Source organism: Urocitellus parryii, chromosome 1 (genome assembly GCF_045843805.1).
Source record: "Urocitellus parryii isolate mUroPar1 chromosome 1, mUroPar1.hap1, whole genome shotgun sequence".
Taxonomy (NCBI): domain Eukaryota; kingdom Metazoa; phylum Chordata; class Mammalia; order Rodentia; family Sciuridae; genus Urocitellus; species Urocitellus parryii.
The window spans coordinates 203,284,774-203,312,037 of record NC_135531.1 but is presented as its reverse complement, the minus strand read 5'-3'; the positions used below and the strand labels follow the sequence as shown (position 1 = coordinate 203,312,037).

The 27,264-nt window shown below is 35.8% G+C and overlaps 1 protein-coding gene and 2 pseudogenes across 1 annotated transcript in view; 1 reads left to right on the top strand and 2 right to left on the bottom strand.

Moving 5' to 3' along the window:
• The window catches only part of Acvr2a (activin A receptor type 2A), a 74,933-nt gene extending 48,035 nt beyond the window's left edge, over window positions 1–26,898 (bottom strand). The window contains exon 1 of the mRNA XM_026388548.2: window positions 26,089–26,898. Coding sequence (XP_026244333.1) covers window positions 26,089–26,143 — 55 coding nt within the window. The 5' untranslated portion in view covers window positions 26,144–26,898. The remainder of the gene's footprint in view (window positions 1–26,088) is intronic.
• Window positions 4,720–5,145, bottom strand: LOC113182602 (small ribosomal subunit protein uS12 pseudogene; annotated as a pseudogene).
• Window positions 10,820–11,383, top strand: LOC144256587 (small ribosomal subunit protein eS7 pseudogene; annotated as a pseudogene).
• Window positions 26,899–27,264: the final 366 nt, after the last annotated feature.

Genomic DNA, 27,264 nt, shown 5'->3' with positions numbered 1-27,264 from the left:
AGATGCTGAAAAGTCTAGGGAAAGGGAAGCAACTTAGAAAGACTCTGTATCAAAATCAAAATTTTTAAAAGGGCTGAGGATGTAGCTCAGTGGCAAAGCACTTTCCTAGCAAGCACAAGGCCCTGGGTTCAATCCCTAGGATCATATTTAGGGGGAAAAAGAAAAGTCCCTATTATAGTAGCCACTCAAATCATTCTCTCTCCTACTCATGTCAAAGACCATGAAAAAACAAAATCATCTCATAAGGAATGCAAATGGAAAAGATAAATGAGAAGAGAATGAGCAGAAAGATCAATAAGGTGTCACTCTGAAGAAAAGCAAGATGCTGGCAATATAAGCAGCTCTATGGGTGACCCCCAAAAGCAGACAGCAAGCTTTAAAACAAAATCTTACCAGATGGCCAAGGATGTGACTTAGGCCTCAGAATATTTATATAACAATTTTTTAAATACATATCTGCTCAAGTCCACTGAAACTGAAAAGACTGTTCTATACTTTTGCTTGCTGCGACTTACCCACAACAGAGAACACAGCTTTTTTTCTCCTTCAAAAATATTGATATATCTGTTGTAAAAATGTATTTGTAATTAGACACATGACATATACATAAATGCAGAGGCATGTAGGCTAGACATTCTATAAATTTTCTTATTTGACTAAAACCCTGACTTAAAATGCACAGCAAGTTAAATTATTTCTTGATGACCCTTCAAGTCCTTAGAATCTAGGAATTAAAATGCAAAGAAAATGATTAGTAGCAGGTAAACACAGAATAAATATTACTTAACAATTTGATTAATATGCTGTATTAACTTGATGACATTTTATTTACTCAAAACTAATCCAAAAAGAGAGAGAGAGAGAGAGGGAAAGATATATATATATCTTTCTTTCTAGGGACTGTTTAATATCATTAAAATCAACAAGTATTGGAACCAGAGGACTTTCAACATAGGTGAGGCACCTCTCCATACATGAGCTGTGTGAGCACTCTGGGCTCAGGAGAGGAGACTGAGCTTCAGACATTAACCATATCTAAATGCTCAAAGTTGGCAAAACATTATGGAAACACACCAAAAGAAAAGAGTCTTTTTCTGCCTAAGAGAAATCTGAAATCCATTTTGAAAAACAAACATATCAAAAGTATAGGAATTATTTAAAATAATTTGTGTGCTTACTGGCAAACAAAGTATAAAAGAAATGTGAAGACAGACCAAAAAGGATAAAAAGAACCAGTTAAAAAAGATTTCACACAAGTATATGGAAAAGATTCTAGCTATACGTAGAAAGCAGAAAAAGAAAGTATAAAGTACAAAGAAGGAAAAGGGTATGGCACATATGGAGAAAGCAGCCCACCAATGAGAAGCAATTAAAAAAAAAACTCATTAAAAGAGAAAAAGGAAATATGGGGTCTCCTTCATGATATAGTCAGTGGATTAAATAGGAGGAATGAAATAAATCAGGGTGAACAGCTCTTGCAATTTAAAAACAGAGTCATGGTAATTATGGTATTTACAGTCACTGTACAGTTACCAGGCTTACAGGTGTTATGGCTAAAGCATAAATCTCCAATATTTAGAGCCAACTCCCTTGTGAATAGCCCACAGGGGACTAGATAAGCCAAAGATTTGTACAAACTGTGACATCTGCTCTCAAGACATAAATGCTTTAACAAGAAGAATCAGAAATGGCATGTTAAATGTGGCATTCTGACAAAGGTATAACTTTACTCAAGAACTAATTCAAAAAGGGCAGATAGGCAGAGTTATTTGAAACTAACATATTTTATTAAATAAATAACAAGGCAGGATGACCAAGTAGAATATTAAAGGGAGAAAAAATAAGCCAAGGCTTAATTTGATGCTATGCTACATGAGAGTAGGACAATGGGCATTTCTAAGTATCTAAGATTTTCTTATATTTTATACTCTACTAAAATATATTTTTGCCTGAAAGAGAATATAGTCACACATACACCTCTTCTTGTATCTACCCCCACATACCACCTTGTACACCCCTAAACCCCTTACCCTCTATTTACTCTGACATTCAAGACCCTACATAAGTAATGTGGCAATAATTTAGCCTCTCAGTCATACCCTCTCAACCTTATCTCCTGTGCCAGTTTTAATTCCTATACTGCAAGTATACCATTCTCGCTGTCCCTATCTTAGTTCAAGCCCCTACCTGCAACCCACCACACACCACCCACAACCACATTCCATCAATCTGAATTTTAACTCATCTTTCAAAGTTCACTGAAATCCCATTTTCTTCATGAAATTTCCAGGTTATTTTGCCTCTTGATGTTTTTCATTGTCCTGGATTTCCTACTTACTTGACTAGAATTCAGCTGGTTTTTCATGCAACCTAGCATTTATATATAAACTACATTGTAACATTTATTGTTGATTTATTAATAGAATTCTCTCTTCAGCTACAGCAAAGCCACAGCTTTCTGTTTTCTCTACAGAAAGACAATAAGAGACACATCCCTTTTGTATGGCTGCTAACTCTATACACTATTCCCCTCTTTGACATAACTTGTCTATTTCTCAAATATATTCAGTCCCTGGATATACTTCCATGATTTCAAAATATCACATTTAAATATATCAAAATACAACTGGGGATCTTACAACCACAAATTAGATGCTGGCTTAAGGAAATAAGCAAAAGGCAAGGATGAAGAGTTACTCCCCCTCATGAATGATGTAAAATCAATCTTTTAACATTTTTACAAATAACCTGAACAAGCAAGCCTATGCACAGCAAAATTTGCAGATTTACAGATTTCCCCAAGCAATTCTGAGCAACAAGTTATCAAACCAAAAGGAAGCAATGTTATAAAGTTCTTTAAGGGTATTCTATATTAAAAGAAAAATAATGTAAAATGCCTTGTTAAATGATTATCTCTGAGTAAAAAAAATCTAGAAGTCATCAAGGTCTGAGGACATGAAAACACAATGATATAAAGTACTTACATATTCAAAAAGGGCAGTACCATTTTAGGAAGGTAATTAAACCTTAATAAAAAACAGAAATTATTAAAATGTGGCACAACAAGACAGGGTTATCCACATCTGATAATTCCAGAAGATACAGAACCTTTCCTCAAAATTCAAGAATTAGTATTATTTCCCAGATTAACAATAAAAAGATCTGCCCATTGTTACGGGGAAAGAAGAAAAACCTTAAAGCATGAGATCCCAGACTCCAATTCATCTTCACTCAACTTATTTTTCTAACCATATCTCCTGTTATATTTTCTACCTCTTCTCTCCTGTCTAAAAGGAGTATTCAGCATACTGTAAATATTATCACACTTACTGCCTCAATGCTTTGTGATTTGCCAGCTACCGTAAATAGAATGTTTTTCCCATCAAAGGCCACTTGGTGAAATCCAACCATTCCTCTCAGGCACAGTCACAAGCTAAAACATACATGCATTACTCTCTTCAAATCTCAATGAACATGAGTTAAGCATCAACTCCACAATCAGTAAGCCAGGCAACAAGGACAGAGATGAATTAGAAAAATTCCTATCGATCTAATATGAACAGTGAAAACTGAAGAAATGTCAATCACATATAAAGTGATTATATGATATTATAGAAACACAGAAAGGAGCACCTAACAACTGGATACAGGAGAGAGGAAACGGGGGAGAGGGTCCCCAAGGAAATTGCAAGACGTACAAAATGATGGAGTGTGGAGGAAAAAATAAAAACAAGTATGTAGGAAAGGGAGAAAAGAGAAATTATAAAGTCTTATTAATGTGTTGAAAGATCAAAGTGGTTGGCAGTATGTGGCAGGAAACGAAGGTGGAAAAAAATCCCTAGGTTACTGCTGTACATCATATTAAAAAGCTTGACCTTCATCATTTGTTGGTGACAAGAAGTCAGTGAGGAGTTTTAAGAAGCTGAGTGTCGGGCTGGGGATGTGGCTCAAGTGGTAGCGCACTCGCCTGGCATTCGTGCGGCCGGGGTTCAATCCTCAGCACCACATACAAAGATGTTGTGACCGCCGAAAACTAAAAAAATAAATATTAAAAAATTCTCCCCCTCCCTCTCCCTCCCTCCCCCTCCCCCTCCCTCCCTCCCTCCCTCCCTCCCTCCCTCCCTCCCTCCCTCCCTCCCTCTCTCTCTCTCTCTCTCTCTCTCTCTCTCTCTCTCTCTCCCCCCCCCCCCCCCCCCCCCCCCCGGCGCGCGCACACTTTAAAAAAAAGCTGAGTGTCAGGGTCAGATTTGTAGATCCCTTAGTTTCTACAATCTCCATGGTTTCTATCAAAGACTGTGAAAGATAGGATTTCTTTTTCCCTGGTGATTTTTTTGGCTTACTTTGTTTTGTTTATGGAGTAGAAGAGGAAAAGATCAAAAAGGTCTATTCAAGACTTCAAACAAGGGATGGTAAGGGTGAAACTAACACACTGATGATGGGAATGGAGAAGCAAGTAGTAAACAGAAATAAGAAACACAAGGTCAAGTTGACAGGATTTCATAATTATACAGATTTGAAAGAACAGTAAAAAGAACACAGTGAAGATGATAGCCAAGTTTCTGACTCCAATTTTGATTTTCCCTTTTCTGTAAGCACTCTCCTGAACCAATACTTCAAGCAAATAAACATTTTTACCCTACCTCTTCTCCAATCTGTCTTTGTTTTTTTTTTTTTTTTTTGGAATATGAAAATTTCTTACTATGTTTTCATCAGCAAAATTTATGATCTTGGTCTTTCCTTCTTGCCTTTGTATAGGGCCAAAAGGGAGACATGACTACTTTAACAACCTTGAAGCGGACTCCAGGAATGTCACCAACAGCATGACCTTTTAGACCAAATCCAGCAACTAGAACTTCATCATTTTCCTCAATAAAGTTCAGGCAACTATCGTTGGGTACAAAAGCCATGATTTTCTTGCCATTCTTGATCAGCTGGACCCTGACACACTTCCTGATGGCAGAATTTGTTTGGCTTCAACCCCTACTTTTTCCAGCACAATTCCCTTTGCATGGGAAACACCTCCAAAAGGGTTGGCCTTCAAGGCTTGCCCAAATGGGCCTTCTTGTATTGTTTATCATGCCACTTTTGGTCCTGTCAGTGACTACAGAGCTTCCTGGCAGTAGGAAGACCACGACACTTGCCCATCTTGTCGATGCCACGGGGCCGAGCGAAAGAAAGAGTTCCCCCCATCTCTTCACAAACTTTCTCAACCAATATTTCTTAAAAATAATGGATCACACCGGAATCCACTTCCTCATCTACATTTCACTCCTCATTTTACAACATGGCTTTTGTCTCTAGCACTCCACTGAAAATATTTCTTGCTAAAGTTACAAATAACTAACCTCTAACTGACAAACCAGTGATGAGTATTCAGACTCTATCTTATGACACTGTTTAATAGTCTCCCTACTTAGGAGGGAATGAAACTGCTTGTTTTCTTTCTATATTTCTGGACACATCTTCGTCTTCTTTGTCTTCCTCCTCCTCTGCCCTGTTAATGTTCATATTCCCCTGAGTTTGAACTTTGACTCTCTTTTCATTCTTCATTCTGCCTATTTGATTCCATGCCTATACATATACTGGCTGGATATTCAAATGCCTCTCCCCAGCTTAGCTCTATAAGTCTACTCATATGAAATCCCTATCAGGATTAGCCACAAGTACTTAACTTGATAAAAATATAATGTATCTCTTTATTCTAAAGCACTAATCTGATGAAACATTCTACTTCTGAAAATGGCCCCTCCACAGCCTCCATCATGAAGTTAACATTCCTTAGCAAATCATCATGCCCTTCATAATCTGGCTCTACTTAACCTCTGCAGACTCATCCTCCAACATGCTTCATGACCCACTTATCCCTTATGATCTAAGCTTCCTGAACTAATTCCAGTCCCTCAAAAATGTAACAATTATTCATGTACTCATGTAAATTGTTTCTTTGGCCTTAGTCTGGACATTCTTGGCTTCTTTAATCTCTTTTTATTCAAAATACAGTCCCTAAACAGACCGTACAGCAACACTGCAAGCTTATTAGAAATGCAGAACCTGGGCCACACTCCAGACATATCAAATCAAAACCTGCATTTTAGCAATATCTCCAGGTGTCTTGTGTACATATTAAAGCCTGAAAAGCATCACTTTAATCTATCATGACCACTACTGCAATACACAACAGGTATCACAGTAAAAGGCAAATCCAGCACACACAACTTTGAGAGCTTTGATCTAAATCATTCCCTTACATAGGCTCTTTGAATCAGTAGTAATGAAAATGTTATTAACTCTCTTGTTTTCACAGTCACTCCTCTCTCTCTGGATTTAACTCTTTATACAATTTTGCAAACATGACATTGGCTTACAATTCTCAGTCCGATGAGGTTGTCTTTCATCTGGTATCAAGGAACTTGTCCACACTGAGCTGTCTCACCCCCAGGGAACATAATCACTAGACTTGTTAGAAACAAAATTATTCTTTTTACTTTATTCATCTGGTGAAATCCTAGTCATCCTTCACGATTTCTCGAAGCACCACTACAAGAAAACATAACCTGATCCACTCCAAACTGAACTGGGCCATCTTGTTCTGTAATCCCAAAGCATTCTAATCTATGTATGAAGTGCTGTATAATCGCTAGTTTACCAATCATTCTCTTCCAATGAGGCTGTGAATCCTCTAGAGTAAGGTAGTGTCTTATTTATCCTCATAGTTGCAGACGTCAATATACTTACTAGACAACTAAGAAGTCTGGAACTCAAGAGGGAAATCAAAGTCAGAGACATAACTCAGGACATCTACATTTAGCTTTAAAAAAATTACAAGAGATGGGATTACTTCAGCAAGGAAGGGTATACAGAGTAAAAATTACATAAGGATTAAACTCTGAACAAACAGCAACACAAAAAGAATGAATACGAAGGTGGTGAGGGCCTAAAGTAAGAAGTTAAGGAACAAAAGAATTTCAAGAAGGAACAGGCAGACAATAACATCAAACTTACAGAAAAGTTAAGTCATAACCAGATACACAACAATTTTTTAACCAATTAGAAAATCAATCTTTGAGGTAATTATTTCACTTATTTCAGGTTAACAGTAAGCTGAAGAGAGAATAAAAGGTACAGATGTGGAGGCAGGTATAGATAAAGAGCCATCTGAAGAAACTGGACCGTGAGAGAAAAAAGGAAGACTCTTTCCCATTAATTTATTTGACAAATACGTATTGAACACTACAAATGCAATGATACACAGGTGGACCACAATCCTTAAATTCAGGAAAAAACAATAAAAAGAAGCACCGAAAAAAGGCCAGACGAAGGAAAATCTAAAATGCATCTCTCACCTAGTCCTAAAGGCAACCAAACGAAAGAAAAAAAGGAAAGAAAAAGAAGGACGGTCAGTCAATAATTTGGTGCTAGACAGCATTAATATTAGTAATGAAGGTGTTGAATTTTTTATACTGCATGTTCAGAGTATGTACTGTGTTAGAAGGCAAGGGTATCATTCCAAAGTGACTAATTTCTTAGACAATCAAAGACTATCCTTCTTTTGTTAAGCTCTGCAGAATCTACCAAACTTGGAAGCCCATAGTAGATATCCTTAATTGTTGGTTGATATCAATTATAACTAAATGGACCATGGATATGACAATATTAGTTTTCCTATAAATTCAGTTGCTTAAGTTCAAATAAAACCCCATGGATTTATTATTGCCTTCACTACTCATTTAACATCTTTTATTCATACTTAGCATTCTAAAAACTGGAGAAATAAGGGATTTCTTTTTTTTCCTATTCTCTTCATCACATTTCAATTTCTGTAAGCTAACCTATGCTTTAAAAATTATAGTAACAGAAAATTGAGGTCCTTGGATTTAGAAAAATAAATTAATCTATTTATCAAGCCATCTTAATATAAATGAAGGGAAAGAAACCAGACTATTCATGCTTATCTAACATATTCTTCCTCATGAAACCAGAATTTGTAACAGGCACCAAGTGAGTAACTAATAACCACTATCATTAAATTATTTTCCATGTATGAGTCAAAAAGAACATGAATATGTTTCCTTCTACATGAGCAAATTTCAATTAATTCAACTTTCCTGAACCAAGGTGTATCATTTTAAATAGACACAATTACTTTATACATTTGATTCACTAATTACTCAAGTAGTGATCAGAGCAAATGAATTCTGACCTACTTCTGATTCTGGTTCATTGTATAACCAAAAGAAATAACTTCTTTTTCTCAGTCTTTAAACAGCTGTGCACAAACAATTACTTTTATTTAAGAGGTGGAAAAAGCTCTGCTTTATCAGTCACCGCCAACCATCAACACCTCAACTGGATAACCTACCATTTCTGACATCATAAATCTCAAGGGGTGCAAAAAACAGCAGTTTTTGTTAGGGTAGGGGGAAGTGGAAGGAACTTTGGTAGAATGGGTTCAAAGAAAATCATACTGCCCAAGAATTGGTAACTCATCTTTTAATATGTTTTAGAGTATCTGAATATTTGATTCAATATAAAGAATAGAATTAAGTCCTGAAAAATCTAGATTAGATACTCTAACTCTGCTTAGTTATACGGCCTTCCACAAGCCATTGACTCTTGGTTTCCTCATTTATAAAATGGGGTAATATTTATCTTGTACTGCAAATCACACATATTATCACTAACTTCAAAGTACTTAGCCCAAAGCATGTTATAAAAGATGGATGCTAATAATGATGGTTTTAAAATGATAATCCTAGTAATATTATTGATATATACAATGACTGTGACATAACTTGCCTGTTTCAAATTTGACCAAAGAAATATAACAATGTAAAATTATGGCACATGTGTAATGAGATTGACTTGATTATGAACCATGAGGAAAACAATTTAAAACATTCACAATCAAAATACAAAAGTGACTGAGAAAAGCACTTCTTCAGCAATCAAGGGCAGGATTTACCTACAAATTTCCTTGAAGCAACAATCAACACATGTGGATTCTTAGTCACCATCAAGCTAGCCAAGCAAGAGTATATCTGTCCTAAAATTAAAGCTCACTTTGGTACTTTCTATTGCTGCATTGCTGTTTCCAGCTCTCTGGGCTCTAAACATGGATTCCTTAAAGTCTGGTACAAAAGATTATCTGCAAAGCAACCACTCTAAATTACTGCAAACATTTCCCCCACTAAGGGTAAGAGAGGGCAGTGCAGTATTCTCTAAAGGTTGGTAAGCATAAAGAACCCTGAACTTAAAAGTCAGGGTTTTAGTTCTAGCTCCATTCGTTAGTGACTTCAGGCAAAATGTATTATCTCAGAGTCTGAGTTAAAGCAAATAACAACATAGAACCTATTTCAAATAGGTTCAAATAGAATCAAACAAAAACAAACATGAAATCACTTACAAAACTATAAAGCATTAATAAATGAAAGCTATTTTTCTAGAAACGTTGGTATTTGAATACTGAGAAAATAAAACAAGATATAATTTGGAAATTTCAAGTTATTCCCCTAACACAACCATTCTGCTTTATCTCATTTGGGAAAAAAAGGTTTTGAGGTGCTCTCATTTGGGAATATACTACTAAATTACATACTATTTCATTCTATAATATTCTGAAAAGATTCCCTAAAAACTTCTGTATAAACAATACAACTAAATTATGAAACTGAAAATGTCAGTATTATTCCCTGAAAACTAACTAAACTGATGTTCTAGATTTAAATCAAATAAATATTATAAAAATATAAATAATATTAATAAGAAATTATTTGCATCCTGAACACAATAGTGTGGCCAACTGCAAAAGTGTAGCTTCTTACTAAATACATTGGAGTGGCTTCAGTTGTCAATTCACTACACTCCAACTTGTCATATTCAATAAATGGTTTAGAGATAGCCAGCCACTGCTTAGTAAAAAACAACAAGCAGCATTAACAATTAATTATATTTAATAGGATTCTGTCATATTTCCATTCTCTAACCAGATTAAATATGGTTTTGTTACTTTTCTAGTGAAACTATGACAAACCAAGGTAGAGATCAGAATTAGCATGAACTAGTTTTCACGACATTTGCACTCAATATTTAACAGAGACAGAAATGTCTTAATGACAAGTATTGTGATTTTTAAGTATTTAAAATGAGTAACTGGGTAAATAAGTCTGGACTACCAAGTTACCTGAGAGAGACTTTTCTCTTAATATAACTTTAAATTTTTTTCAATTATCATATCAAAGCTACCCATCTCCAAAGCCAAGACTTCTGCTTATACATTTTAACAGTAAGTCCTGTTTTACCTACACCCACTTGTAAATTGCCACATGGGAACAGCAAACCCATCTTGGTGACCAGGTGTCCCTGCTACTTGGGTTTCCCCTCTCAGTTAACGCCATGAGTATATTACTCTTCCTCACTAAACCTCATCCTCAATTCCCTGCTATTTCTAGTATGAGTAAAGAGCCCAACTGTTGATGAAAAATGAAGGAACAAAGAGTTTAGTAAAGAGAGAAGAAAAACTAAAAGTAAAATTTCTCCTCTTACACATTCATTTGGACAAAGCACAGAACAATGTGGAACCCAAGGATAAAACTTTTTCTGGTGCCTGTAAGAAGCTTACAAGCAAGGATATTAATTCTGAATTCCCAGAGTTTCAGATATAAACAAAAATGCCTAAAAGTATCATGTGTCATTACTCATATAGATTACTAAACATTTATTCACACCTTTTCAAAAGCTCTATCACTGAAGCCAATGCCTTCAAGAAATCTAGTAAGCTGCCACCAACTTGGATACTTTTTGTCCTGCAAAACATAAAGTTATGAAAATTATGAAACCCATAGCTCAGAAGCCTAATGGGCAACAAGAGCTCTTAAAGCTGGAGATAAACTTGGACCTCAAAGCCCAGCTGTGGGAGTTCAACAGCACAACAGTCAAGGGAATTGAATTTGGTGGTGGTCAAAAAGCTATCATAATATTTGTTCCAGTTCCTCAACTGAAATTTTCTCATAATATCAAAGTTCGGCTTGTGCATGAATTGGAGAAAAAGTTCAGTGGGAAGCACATGGTCTCTATTGCTCAGATAATTCTGCCTAAGCCAACTCAAAAAAAAAAAAAAAAAAAAGCCATCTGAAAAACAGGCAAAAGCATCCCAAAAGCTGCACTCTGACCAGCTGTGTACAATGCGATCCTTGAGAACTTGGGTCTTCTCAAATCAAACTGTGGGCAAGAGGATCCCATGAAGCTGGATGGCAGCCAGCTCATAAAGGTTCATTTGGACAAAGCACAGAACAATGTGGAACCCAAGGATAAAACTTTTTCTGGTGCCTGTAAGAAGCTTACAAGCAAGGATATTAATTCTGAATTCCCAGAATTTCAGATGTAAGCAAAAAAGTATCATTCACAGTTAAAAAATCATACATGCCTTCTTTCTTTCATCCAGGATATAAGGAATGAAGCACATACTCTACTCTAAAATGAAATGAGTCTGTTTGAATCTCAGTTATAAAGCGTATTAGCTATATGACTCTGTTTTCTCTCCTGTAAAACAGGTAACTACCTCATAAAGTAGCTCAGTACCAGAAACACACTGCAGTAAGCAATCAAGAGGCTTCCTTTATATATTTCATTTGGCTCTCACATACAATTAAAAAAAAAAAAAACGAATCTCAAGGTCAATATCCCAAACCCTTAGAACATAGGCTTTTTAAATATTTATTTATTTATTTTAGGTGTAGATGGACACAACACAATGCCTTTTATTTTTATGTGGTGCTGAGGATCGAACCCAGGTCCCACCCGTGCTACTCGAGCGCTCTACTGCTGAGACACAATCCCAGCCCCAGAACAAAGGCTTTTAATAAAACTTTTCTGACCACAAACTACAGTAAGAAATAAACTTTTCATTGAGATCCATTACATACATATATATATAATCACACACAACTGAAGATTCACAAAACAATACTATCACTTGTGTGATACATTTTAATAGTTTCTATTTTTTTGTCAAATTGACGTTCTGCAATGATTTCAAGACCTCTAATGATTTGTGACTTCTAGTTTGGAAAAAAAAAAAAACTACCTTGTACTCTTCTCTTTCCTTGATTTTCTCCTCCCATCTTTTCTTCTCTAATCAAATGCACAAAGTGTTTTTAGTCTTCCTATGCCACCCTACAGGAGCACCCAGAAGCAGGGTATTTCCTAAGATGTAAAGCCCAGAAAGCAAAAGAGATCATGGAAAGAGGAAGTTTTGAAAATAATGGGGAGAGTCTTTATTAAGGTCCAAGAAGGATTATTAAACCCATTTCCCCTCAGAGATAGCATTATTCTTGCTGGTAAAGTCTATAGGATTGCTGGAATACAATACAGAAGGTTAAGTAGGTTTTCATATTAGTCTAGGAACTTAATGTTTTTATAAGAAACATGATTTTTAATGATTTTATAAGAAAATGCTAACTAGTTTCCAAAGAAAGTTTCTTAAACATATTTCTAAATTGAGGGAGTAATGCCATCCATACAATCAACAAATGCAACCTACAGCCAACAGGTCAAATCTACTCCTGTTTTTTACACAGCCCCTGAACAATGGTTTTTATTTTAAAATAATAGAGAAAAATCAAAAGAATATTTGTGACACATTAAAATTATATGAATTTGGGGCAGGGATTGTGGCTCAGTGGTAGAGCGCTCACCTAGCACATGCAAGGCCCTGGGCTTGATCCTCAGTGCCACATAAAAATGAATAAATTTTAAAAATTAAGGTATTGTGTCTATCTACAACTAAAAATAAGTAAATATTTTAAAAATTACATGAACTCCAATTCCTGTATGCACAAATAAAGTTTTAGTGAAAATCAGTCACACTGATTAATTTACATATTGCATATGACTGATTCTGTGTTAAAAATGGCAGAGTTAAATAACTACAAAAGAGACAGCCTAAAACATTTACTATCTGGTCCTTTACAAAAACGTTTGCATACTCCTGTCCTAAGCACTTGAAAGCATTCGACATTCATTCACAAATATTTGTTAAGCATCTACTATTTGCCAGATACTGGACACACTACAATAAATAAGTCAGCTATGGTCTCTCTTATGAATAGCAATGAAAGGCAAGTGGAAAAAAGCTCACAGAGATAAAAAGCAGTTGATTTCTTGTAGGAACTACCAGACAACAGATATGGCAAATGTGGTTGGACTTGGGCCATAGTATGCAGTGTCTTTAAGGTCACTGTAAGGAGTAAATACTCTTTAATGTTTTATATTCAATTGCCTATGGAATTGTTACCTGTATTCACTGACAGCTTAAAGATGAATTTCTACTCATTAATAATCACAAATTCTGAATTAGAAGTATTATCATAGTTCCCCTGAACTCTTCCTATTGTTCTCTACTCCTTGAAAACATTGTTGTATTCCTTAAAAATATTTGGTATAACATTTCAAAGTTTTAAAGATTTCATGTATATATGTATATGAGTGTGCTTGGGCTTTTGTGTGTAACCTTGAATCCTCATGGTAATCTTATGAGGTGAGCAACATAAATTCCACTGAAATGTAAAAAGTCCACAGAGTTATGGAATTTCCCCAAGTTCACACAGAATCACACCATGGTAGAGAAAGGTCCAACACCTAAGGTTTCTTCCTGAGAAATGTCTGCTCTTTCTAATATACGATTCCAAGAATGCAAAATAGATGACTTACACTGAATTTGAAGACAAAGGAAATTCTTATGGCTGTTTGTTTTAGACAGCCATTTTTGTCAACAAACGACTACTTGTACCAATATGTTTTTGTTTCTGTTAACTAGCCCTTATTGGTATATCACATGCTCCAACAGCAGAAAATTCTAAATCTATAATATATTGGGTCAGCTATTCTTCTGTTCTCTGGCTTAGTGAGATCATGGAAATAAGGGTAGTTATTAACTATGAAAATACTTAAATTAAGGCTGCTAAATACATGCTGTTAGAGTAGTTAGAAATTATAATTCTTGGTATAGTAATATTCTTGAGATACAATACTAAAAGATAAGACCTGAAGATAAAAGATCCCAACTATGCTTCACTGACTCCAAAGAGAAAAATATAGTCCAACTAATTCTCTTCTGACAATAACCTATTACTTTTATTCCATACTTCAGAAGTAAGGATCAGCTTGAGTAGTTTATTCTTCTTAAAAATCATCAGAGGTAGTTACTGGAGAAAATGGTACTTGACAGGCTGTTAGGCCCTCTCAGTAGTCAGAGCCTCCTAATTTCCTAATTAACACCCAAACCAAGTTATATATCTAGAAAGAACAAAAGAAGAAAATAAGAAAAGGTTACCAAATAAAATTTGTCATATATTTATATAGAATAGAAGTATTGTTAGTTTCTATTCAACTTCTTTTTGTTTCCTGGTCTTTTAGAAAGGTATTTTATTCTGTTTCTGAATACCTGCTAAACAAATTGTTTTTCTAATACTATGCCCATCTTGCATAAAACTACCATCTAGGAACTGTCTGTCCTCATTGGTTATTTATCAACATTCTCTTATACTTTTCAACTTTTCAGTTCTCCCCATATCATTTTAAAGTACACTTGTGCAAGTTCAAGTTCATTACAAAAATAATTAGTAAATTCTACTAACTAGAGCTTGGTTTGTAGCTTATAGAGTGCTTGCCTAGCATGTGTGAAGCACTGGGTTTTATTCCCAGCACCACATATAATAAATAAAATAAAGTTCATCAACAAAAAGAATTTTTTAAAAATTTTCCACTAATCCTATAGTATCAAACTCCACTAGAGGGTAACACAAAGTCTAGCCACTGGTTTTTTGTTTTGTTTTCCTAGAACTACTTTACTGAAGGTAATAACAAACAGAATGTCCTATAATATTTACAGGGTATGAAACTATACTTCTTTACACAAAGTGACTCAAATATAGTTAGTTTTTCCTACTTCAAATGATAGACATCAAATGAAAAGGGAGCCACCATTATATTTTTTAAATTCAGTAAAATTTTATGTCTCTTCTGCTTTCACCTTTATGTAATAACGCAGTTATTTCCTAGTCAAAGATGCTGTTCAACTTGGTGCCATAATAAAAGCCAATATCCCTGCCCAAAGCATTACTTCTCTAAACAAGAGTAGAAGCTTGAAATCCTTCCAGATAAGAATACTGAAACTGACTACCTACAATTAGAGGCTGTAGCACTAAGTAAAACTAACAGCCCAAACTATTAACTATTTACATTTCAGAATTTATTGTAAGAGCTTAATTACCTGAAAAAGATCTATTCATAATAATTAAGATACAAAATACAGTATATTACATATTTCAAACAATGAAGAGGTAGTGATCTTATGAAAAAATAGTACAAAGGATTGAAGTGGAGCAAATTATGTTATATGCATTTATGAATGTCAAACTGAACCCCACTATTATGTATAACTATAATACACAAATAAAAACATTTAAAAATAAGCATTTGAAGAAGAGGAAAGCCAAAGTTTCAGAAGTGGGAATGCTTAAATAAGAATATAAATTAGCAGATGAACAAAATATAAATATAGAAATTTATTACAAAAATTCAATAACCAAGTCTGAGTTTTATTATCTTTTTTTTTACTTTTTTGAGACACTATATTCAAAGTTCTTATGTCATAAAAAAAACTTTTTTCTAGTAGAAAACATCCGATAACTAAATAATACTAGAGGAAGACTGATAAGTGTAAGCAAGCTGTACAATACAATCAGAGAACTTTCAATGCTAGGAGAGATCTTGGAGCGTCTAGCTCACATTGATGCAACAGACTGCTAACTAGTCTTCACCTATACCCTATACACCTATACTCCTATACCCTCCCAATATATTTTTCAGATAGCTACAAAAGAGATCTAGTTCCTCCTTAAAATTCTTTGCTTACCACTGGTTCTTTGCATTTTTATTCTAATCCCCTCCCCTATTAGATCAAAGTCCTGTATGATCTTGTTCCTCTCTCTCCAGATCTCCACATTTACTTCTTTGGGCAGCCAGTTAAACATTTCTTGAGTTTCTATTTTGTGCCAGAAACTGTGCTATGTCCTGGGGATATGGTGATGAACACATACCCTGCTTCACTGTTGGAGCTACTATTAGAACCTAAACTCTAGCAGTGAAAAGGATAAATAATAAATAGGAAGGTAAACAATTAGAGATTGTGATGTATGATGTGAGGTGAATAAAAAGCAATCCTCTCAGCACCCTGCTCGTTTCGACAGTAGTAAATATGACCTCTATATTTAGTTGTTCACTTGACTGCTTCTTGACTGCTTACTTCATGACTATAAGCTCCATAAGGGCATAATATGTCTGTCTTGTTCACTGCCAAATCCCAAACACTTAGCAAACCATCCAGAATTTATTTGTTAAATGAATGAGCACCTATTTTATCATCTTTAATTTGGGGATAAGTGAGGTCTTAATGGTTGTCAAAGGTCAAAGAAGAGTCACCAGGAAAGTACGAATTTGAGTGAAAGATTCTTATTAAATTTTACTCCAAAATATTATACCACACTCAAAATACTGATTTTAAAATTCAACTAATTGTGTTTTCAAAGCTTAAGTTATTGGCACCTAAAAAAAGACATGAGAATCTTTCAAACACAAAAAATTCTATATCAAAAAAGAAGTTTTAAAATACCTAAAATTGAAATGAAATAATCGTTTTTTTTTTAATTCTGACAAATACAGATGCAGATTTATGCCAATGTTTCTTTTTAATGAGTGAGAACAATGAGACCTTAAAGAACTCTTTGTAAAGAACCATGATATCTGAATGTTTATTTCCTGGCATCTATCTAGCACTCTATACTGATATTTTGTCTGTATCATTTTTAGTTAGAATGTGATTTAACATTAGTTTATAAGTAATATACCTGCAAATTTAAAAATATCTCCCAAGAAAGCCAAACATGGTGACACATCCTTGTAATCCCAGCAATCTGGGAGGCTGAGACAGTAAGATCACAAGTTTTGAAGTGAGCCTGGACAATTTAGAGAAATCCTGTTTCAACATAAAATAAAATAAAAAGACTTGTGGATGTTACTCAGTGGTAGAACATCCCTGGATTCAATTCCAGTACCACAAAAAAAAAAAAAAAAATCTCCCAAAAACTGAATTTATACTTTTAAATGTCTTACACACTATATCCTTCCCAATTAGACTCAAAGACAGATTAATGATTAACATATGTATGTGAGAGCTACTCTAGATTTGCCACCGTGTTATGTGGTATAGTGTTCTATTTAATACAACTTGGTTTACACATCTAAAAAATTAATCTCAGAGTTTTAGAAACCTGCTAAGATCTCATAATTTACCCATGCCCTTTCCTCTTGAAATAATGCCTTGGAACAAGCTTGGTTTTTAATATATAGTCATAAAGATGTGAACAACAGATTTTTCCTAATAATGGCCTTTCTATAAAATATAAATTTTAAAGTCAATAATAACAACTAGGAAAAATCTTCCCTTCAAGCTTTATAACTAGACAGACTTATTTCTATCACAATATGTAAAAACTTAATTTAAAAATCTTTCATAAGGCAGCCCCTCCCCCAAATGTGTAGCTAGTCCAATTTAGTATCTCCTTGCTTAACATTTAGTAAGTATCTCCTTGCTTAACATTGTTACTTCAGCAACATTAGGGGATAAATTGATTCCCAGTGTGATAACAGACCCCCCCAAAAAAATGAAAAACTGTCTGTATTAAGTACAAAACAATGATCAATGAAAGGTTTAGGTTTCAGGTATGAATAGCATATACCAAGATCAGAAAAATATCTAAATCTATTTTGATAGCACAGTATAATTTATTGTAAGGAAAATGCCTCACACAGATTTAGAAATATAAAAAAAAATATAAAATATAAAAATATAAAAATCTAGATAACGAGTCATTATTGTAATTACTTGAATTTGACCATTATTTAAACATAATCTAGATGACCAGTTAAGACTCATTAATGTAATTACTAGAATATGATCATTATTTAAGCACAAACAACATATTGAGCCATTAAAGCTCAGAATTCTGTAAGTAGGTATCATATATTCATCAAACAGTGTTCACCACATAAGAGAATATCACAGGCTCTCCAGTTTTTTATGTGCGCTTTCATTCTTCCAAATCTGTGTGCATATTTTAATTCATAGTTATCACTAAATCCATGTCTATCTGTGTATTTATTCAGTTATGAAAGCTCTTTCTATTTTTTTCTGGCTTATAACTTCTTTACCAATTTTATTTAGTACTACCTCCATCTACATTAATATTCAAGTTGCTCTTCTGTCCTATATTCCACATCATACATTTGAACATCCATCAGGATCTATATCACTTCTACCTTTTCTAAGTTTTAATTACTTTCATCTGCATTTACCCCTTTGACCAAGAATATCCCACCTCTTTAAGCAATTATGAATATCTCTTTATTACATAAATCTTTTCTTCAGATTAGGTCAAAACTCCTCTATCCCAACTTGCCTTCCAACCATGGTCAAGTCTACTCTCAACTGTTCTTGTGCTCCTGATGCTATTTTGTACTTTTTGCTTCATATAAGATGAATATTCTTCTAAACTCCTGGAAAGATACTATTTTTCTCTAATATTGGGCTATAATTCCTCTAATTTTCTTAAATGAAAAAAAAGTCTGAATTCCCCAAAATTATCTACAACACCTTCTTATGTACTTTAATTTATGCAACTAGTCCAGAACAGAAATAAAAGTGTCCCTTGAGACCAGTTTTCCCTATATTCCAACACCTAGACACACATTCTCCATTACAGATTAAATAATGACCATATTTTTCAGTGCACAGTTTTGTTCAGTGTATATCTTTTTGACTGAACATATTTCCTTCTCTGAAGTACTGGTTAGAATAAGAAGTTGATGAGCTAGGTCAGTGTGTTTTAGAAGTTTACAATCCATTGGCTGGTCACTGACTGATGGGTCAAATTCAACATTTTAAAAATGAAATCAAATTTTTTTTTAAAGTATCCTACTCACATTAAGATTATATAGTTCATGAAACTTTGTTCTGCTACATACACATACATACACACACACACACACACACACACACACATACAACACACATACACAATTACATGAGAACTAAGTCATGACACAATGTATAATTCTTCTTGTGGATTATGGCCAAAAAAGAATGAAAGCTACTGAAACTTGAAGATATCTAAGATGTCTTCTAAGTATAAAATTTCAAATTATATTAAAAGATTTAGTCTAAGGAAAAAGATAAAGCATTTTTAAAAATGATCAGAACTTAAGAATATCAAAACAACTACCAGCAAAATAATTTTTCTTAACAAAATGTCACTACTGAACACTAATCCTAAAATTATAGAATCTTATATCTTTTAAAGTAGGAAAAAAAATCAGAGATCATCTAATTCAAATCATCTAATCCAAGTTCATCTCTTAACATAATAGGAAATCTCTGGCCCAGAAAAGTGAAATAATTTCATTTCATTCATTCTATAAACATTTGCTGAGTGCCTACTGTGTACCAGGTTATAGGAATGAGTCTGTACATTAAGAGAAGATGTTTTCAAGAGTGCAAACAGGAAAGTAAACATCTGCACTAGTGTAAAGTAAAAGCAGGAAAGTAAACATTTGCAATAATTATTGAAATCTAGGTGACTTACAAGATGTTAGATGAACACAAAACAACTAACTGAATCTAGGTTGGGTGATAGAGAGAAAGTAATTCTAAAGAGGTGATACTTAGTCTTTTAAAACAACAGGAGTTAGCCAGGTAAAGGAGGAAGAAACAACATGTACAAAGATATCCTACTGATACACAAGATGACATCCAGAAAACTGTAATTCAAATTTGTATGAATGAAGTATTGATTGAATCCACACTAAAGAGAAGCAATAGCAAAATATTTAGCATTTATGTGCCATTTAATCTCAAACCAATCTCTTAGGCAGGCACTGTTAATATTCCCATTTTGTAGATGAAGAAACTGAGGCACATGAATTTAAAGTGAGTTTGGCCAAGGTTAAGCTGTGAAGTAAAAATTTAAACCAAGGAAATCTAATGTCAGTGCCTATACCCTTAACTACTATACAAAGAGATTAGAGAAAATAGGCAAGAACCAAAAATCGAAGGACCCTGTGTACCATTCTAATACTTTAGATTCTATAAAGGTGACTCAACATGAAAGATTTTAAGCAAAAGTGATGTCAGATTTATTTTTTAATGAGGCCACTCTGGCAGCTATCTGGATGAACTGGAAAGAAAAGTAGTAACAGGGAACTAACTGGACTTAGCTAAAAGACCAACAATGATTCAGGTAAAAGAAAATGACAGATGAGCTAGATAGTGGTAGTACTGGCACAAGAACCCAAGTCAACCAACACTACAACCAACTTTGTTGTGTACTATCCATAAGAAACTCCAAATTTCCCCCCTTAGGTCTACCATTCTAAAAGTTCTAGAAATTCAACCTCAGGATCAACATATTTCCTTTAAATACCTTTATTTTAAAAAACCTGACCACTAGATGTATTGGGTATATGAAAATGACTAACTGAAATCTAGTTGGAGAATGATGGAAAATCAACTGCTATCTAAAATAGTTTTCCTGCCTTCTTCCTCTATACACTATTCCTGGAACTTTCATGTTCAATAGTTAATTTAAAATCAATGTTCTGTCTAGACATGGCTGTCATAACTTAACAGAATTAAATGTACCACAAACAAAAGCTAATGTGGGCCCATCAGTGGCAAGAAATATACTTTCAGGTATGGTCAAATTTTGGCATGAACAGAGATGATGAATTAGTAAGAGACTATATGACAGCAGCAAAGAGTTAAGAAAAACCTGAATATGAAAAGGAAAATAAGAGCAATCTAAAGTTCAAGCTATTTGATTACAAGAGATAACACTACTCCCAAATGTGTGTACAGTAGTTCAGAAACCAGAGGGAAAAAAAATATCTGGTCAATCTCAAACATTCTAAATTCAATCTGCTTTCATTGAAAATAATGAGTGAGCCCTATTAAGGCATGGTGAATACTTAGCATAGGTTCCACAAGTAAACAGCCTACAGTATAGGAAAGTACAGAAGGAAAAGGAGGCAGGGGAGTAGACAAAAGGAAGAATATGAAAAAGGAACTATAACAGAAGGAAATGATGAGTTTTACAACAAAAATAGTGAAGGTATACCAGTAACCCCAGTGTTAAAGGTTGCCAACTTCCTCCATGATCTGAGGAACACTGTGACAAGTGGCAACATAAGAAAGCATGAAAAGACAAATCTGATATCAAAGATGAGAAGTAATAGTACTTATAAAAGAAAAATGCAAAAAAAAAATAAGTCTTAGACTCTAAAAGAACAAATTAGTGAGTATTAAAATCTCATTTGGTTTAATTAGTCTTCATTTCTTTAGAACAGACTCTGGTGGATCCAAAGGTGAAAATATCAGTAGTACCATACCAGAGGGCCATGAAGAGATGTTAGAGAGACAATATGAGGCTGATCTGCATACTTTTTGTGGAAGTGACTTCAGACTTCCTCTGAATGGTATAGCACTACTTAAAGAGTTTCACTATAAATTCAGGCATGGTGGCCACATGCCTATAATTCCAAACATTTGAGAGGCTAAAGCAGAAGGATGGTTAAGTTCAAGGCCAACCTGTGTAACATAGGCAGACACTGTCACTAAAATAAACAACCATATAATCAAATCTAATCAATCAATCTATCTCAAATTTCACTATAATTCTCATCCTGGCTGGCTGAGTTAACTATCCAGGGTTCAAAATAAGGTATGCATTTATTAATTATGATCAACATTTAATCTTAAAAAGGGCAAGGGTCGGCAAGAAATCATAGAAGAGCATTCAGTGTATCCTAAATAAGTCTAATGGTATCCAAAATCCAACTAATGATTCTCAAGAAAATTATATAATTAAGAATTCACTTGAAAGTTTCTTGAAATTATAGTTGCACAAAAGAAATCCTTTTTAAAGGGTGAATTTATACGTTGAAACTATTCAAGGCACATGTGATGGTGAACATATTTCTTCCATTCATACAAAACTTTTAGGCACCATGTTAAATACATACAGACACATGTACACACATACCCCCATAGCCATGCAGCCCACTGATCTCAAAAAGATAAAAGGCAATATCCTTAAAGATGATTGGTATAGCAGAGAGAAGCCCAGATCCAAAGCAATATAATTAGGCTTGATACCTTGACTAATTTTTCATCATATCCATGAATATGCAGTTTTCATGAACACTATCAAAATAGACCATTGTAAGTTTACTGATAAAAGTCAGCAAAATATTTTTATTAAAATTTAATGGGATGCAATAATATATATAACCTATACATATAGCCTATTTCCATAATTTAATCATATTTTAATTTTAAAAGATAATGAAAAGATAAAAACTTTAAATACAAGGTCAACTGGATATCACCAATTCCAAATACTGATAAAATTTAGATAACCGACTTTGTGGGGAGTAAGAAGCACAGCACTTTTACTTCTATACTAAGCTTTTAAAAATTAAGTGTTTAAACTGAGCACAGTGCACACCTGTAATTCCAGAATGATGAGACCAGCCTGAGCAACTTAGCAAGATCCTGTCTCAAAATAAAAGTCTGGGGATGTAACTCAGTAGTAAAACGCCCCTGTGTTCAATCCCCAGTACTGCAAAGAGAAAAAAAAAAAAATTAAGAGTTTAGAACAGGTCTTCAATCTCAACACTGAGTCAGATAATTCTTTGTTATGGAAGACAGTCCTATGCATTATAGGATGGTTAGCAGCATCACTGCCCTCCACCCACTAGATGCCAGTAGCACATACACTCCAAGCTGTGACAATCAAAAATATCTCCAAATGTACCCTGGAGTAGAGGGGAGGAAAAAAATCACCCCAACTTGAAAACTACTGATGTACCTGATAAATAGAAAAAAAATCTAAATAAAATGGGGGGTGTGTCGGGGTTTTTTCCTAGTCTGTTTCAACAGGTTATATTTGATCACAGACAACGTTTAAGAGATCCTCCCTCTTAGAAAACAACGTATTTAATATCTACACTTGTTAGCCAAAGTTAACAAGAATCTCAGAAGATTCTCTGCAGTGCCAACTCTCCCTCCAATCACACACACACTAGCGAGGGCGCACAAGCAAATACGCGTACATATACACACACACATACACACACACACAGATAGCCTAGCTGAACTGAAGAAAATGTAACATAATTACCATACTTTCATTTATTCATCAAATATATTGACCACACTTTCCAGCTTCCACAGAATCCAAAGGAATTCTTACAAAATGTAATGTAGCTCTGATACCACAATAGCTTCATTATTCTAGGTAGAATAAACTAAGTTCTAGGACAAGTATTAAATTCATCCTTATATTTTAACAAATTATAAGAAAAGATACAAACTAACCATGAAGCTTTAAAAAGGAAAAAAATTGAGAAGCAGATTTGTATTTTGAAACCAAGAGATAAGAGGAATGAAAAAATTCAAAATCAAAGGGAATCTGAAAGCATTCCAGGATGAGGGTAAAACTCAAAATGCTTCCCCTGGAATGAGAGATAGGAGGAAATTATACACTTGGCTATATCTTGCATAATCAGTCTCCAGAATACAAACCATGGAATGAGAAACTGAAAAATCAAAGTCCACAAAATACTAAAGAAAACATTTCCATCCTGAACACTTAGAAGGACTGTTCTTTACTATTGTTTCCCACTTAAAAATTTTTAAATGAGATATCAAAGGAAAAAAAAAAAAGAATCTGACAACTTGATAAATTTCTTAATTCTCATAAAAAACAACCACTCTGATACTTCCAGCATGCCAGATTACACATTACACAGAAAAATCAATTAGCAGGAGAAACACAATAATCCTTTTTTAAAGAATATTTGATTCATAACAAAGCCCTTTTTAAAAATCAGACATTTTAAGTACTAAAAACCTTCATGTAAATATGGATTAAGGCTTTTAAGATTACTTCAATTATATTCAATAGGACCACATATTTTAATTCAAATAGGAATGTTCATTTAAAAAAACAATCTATGCAACAATACTTAATATTAATTTAATGTAAATGAACTATCTCTATGCTCCATAGCAACAAAATACTTTATATCAAAATTTTCAATATTAACCTCTGGCCCAGTGAAAAATCATCCTCCAAGAAACTAATGCTCAATTCTTTTTACTCCCAAACCAGAGGAAGCTGTAAGATCTATAGCGACAGCCTGCTTTTCTAGAAGTAATACGTTAAGACCACTCAAGAATAACATCCTTCACCAATTAATGTGACTCAGGTGGGTTTGGGAGGGAATAATGTCCAGGATCCTTTGGTCAGTGGCCATGATGCCCCTCCTTCTCAAGGGCAGGAGATCCGAAAAAGGGATTTGAATAAGAGGAGTTCACCATTCAAAACATAATAAGGGACAGAGGAAAAAGAGTACTACAGGAAAGATAAAAACTACATGGTTAAGTCATTTCACAAAAGCAAGGCCTTCATTCATTTCAGACACACCATTGTTTAGCTTCCTCCCTAAACCGTGCACAAAAAGAACTGTCAGCTTGCCTTAAGCATGTTTCTTCTTCCATTTAAACAGACATGATTCTTTTGGTTAATCTCTGGCAATGATCGCCATTTCACAACACATTCAGCCCACCCGGAACTGATCAATACCACTACAGACATAAGACTAGACTTTATCCATTTATTAACCACAAGGAAATGTACCATTCAGCAAAATTCTATACATTACAAAAGATTCTATTAAAAGGGGGGTGGGGAAGAGGGACAGACACACACACACACACACACACACACCACAGAGGTACACAAAGAAAAGACTACCACCCTCTAATTTCCCTGTGGCAAACGAGATAAAGACATGACCATGAAACCTGTCAATTCATTCTTCCTCCTATAATTCTATCTCACAACCTAGTAACTGGATAGTGAATACTTAGGATAAGTATATCCATTATGATTTTTAAACTGTTTCATCTATGCAACTAATTCTCCTGTTATGTACATTTGCACACCTTGCTGCTAAATATTGTATTCATTTACAGAATTTCAAATACAAAAGACTAGTTTTCCAACCACTGGTTGCAACACAGAACGTCCTCACAAAATCAAAATTTCAAATATAAAATGGCCAGATCACTCTTACCAACCTTTGGCTAAAATATATCTCATGAGCACAGCATATTTAACAGTACGAACAATTTCACATGGGCTGTTCTTAACCGAAAACAATGCTTCCACACAAAGCGTTTAAAATAAGTATTCCGTAGGTAAGCAAAATCTATGCCTGAAAAGAGCACACAAATAAATGATGGTTGAAAGCCAGCACATTACCAACAGACAGCGGCATACCTCTCCTGCACTGAGTTATAGTTAATACTCCAACAACAACAACAACTATTTTTAACACTGCTGGACAATGAAGTTGAAGAAAACGTGAGAAGAGACAAATGAATTGCTGATAGGATTCATTGTTTCTCACGGTCAAAATTAAATATCAACTGACTTGATTTATGTCGTAATATTCACCGGAGAAGCACTAATTAGAAGACTAGAAAATGACATTCATAAAAGAAAGAAAAAAAAAACCTTGTTTTGGAGGAGCTTACACTAAATGACATTTCAGAATACCCCTTTTGGGTCTCAACCTTTGCATAAATTGTCACTTGTGGTATTTGTGGCTTAACAGCAACCCCACCAGCGCTGTCATCCAGTGTTATGGCCACAAACCATGACTTTCTCACTTCCACAACAACACAGCACTCACTCTTATCAGTTCGTCAACCTAACTCAAAACAAGAAAAATTCATGGAGATTTCCAGATCACAATCAGACCAGGGGGTGGTGGTAGCAGCAGACGGGCTTGGGGTGTGGGGAAACCTCCCCAGGCTCCACTGGAGCTCACCGACCCAACAACAACCGCGGCCACCAGCAGCGGCAGCCGCGGCCGCAGTAGCAGCCCCGCCGCGCTCCCTGCACCTACCTGAAGAACAAGAGATAAGAAAGACGGCAAACGCCAACTTTGCAGCGGCTCCCATTTTCCCGAGGCGCCGGGGAATCCGAAGGAAGTTCTCGCTAGATATCCAGTTTCCTGCGTCTTCCTCGGAGACAAACCTCCTGGTGTAAAATCAACCGTCATAAAACATATTCGGAAGCCCCCGAGGATGGGGGTAAAAAAACGTTCACGGGGTTCTTAAAAAAAAAAAAAAAAAAGAGAGAGAGGGAAAAAAAAAAAAGCACAACAATAAAAAAAAAAAAAATGCACCACGGGGAAAAACCGCCACACACACGCACAACACACAAAACCAAACAACGAAAAGCCAACAACAACAAAAGCGGGTTTAAATCACTGTCAAAATCACTGTCAGCTCCGCTCGCCTCTCGAGTCTCTCGGAACAAAACGCCAGGCTGAGGCAAAGAGGAGGCAGCGGCGGCGGCGGCGTCCACTGCCGCCCGGACAGTTCGGGAACCGAGCTGGGTCCGACGTCCGGACCGACCTTCAACCCGGACACCCAAAGTCCGCGGACCACTGGCGACCGAGCTCACGACTGTGGCGGCCGAGGAGGCAGCGGCGCGGGGAAGGGTCGGCGGGAGGCAGTGGCGACAGCAGCGAAGGCGGCGGCCAAGTTCTGGTCCAGGCTCTGGCTCCGGCTCCGGGCTCCGGGCTCGGCCGCGTTTTCGGTCTCCTGGCCTCCGCCGGGCCCCGCCCCCCACACTTCCGGTTCCGGCCCGAAGCTGGAAACTAGGCGCAGCGGAGAACGCTCGGCGGCGGCGGTGGCGGCGGCAGCGGCGGCCGGGCGCAGCGCGCGTGCCGGCCCGGGAGCGCGAGGAGATTGTCGGGGAAGCGAGGCGGGAGCGGGGGAGGGGTGAGAGCGAGGGCGGGGCTGACTGGAGGGCGAGGAGGCGGGGCGGACGGAGGCTCGATAACGCGAGGCCTCGGCGTCCGGCCTGCTTGGTCGGAAGATCCCTCGACAAAGGGGCGCGGGTGCCTCAAAGTCTCTGGGCCGTGGCAGGGCTGTAGGTGGGCGGGGTGGTTGCGGCCGGGTACCTTGCACGGCTGTTGTCCAGATCGCGCCCAACTGGACTCTCTGGAGTGCCCGCCCAATCGTTCAGGGACAGTCCTGGAGGAACCCAGGATGGTGGACGGTGACTCCAAAGG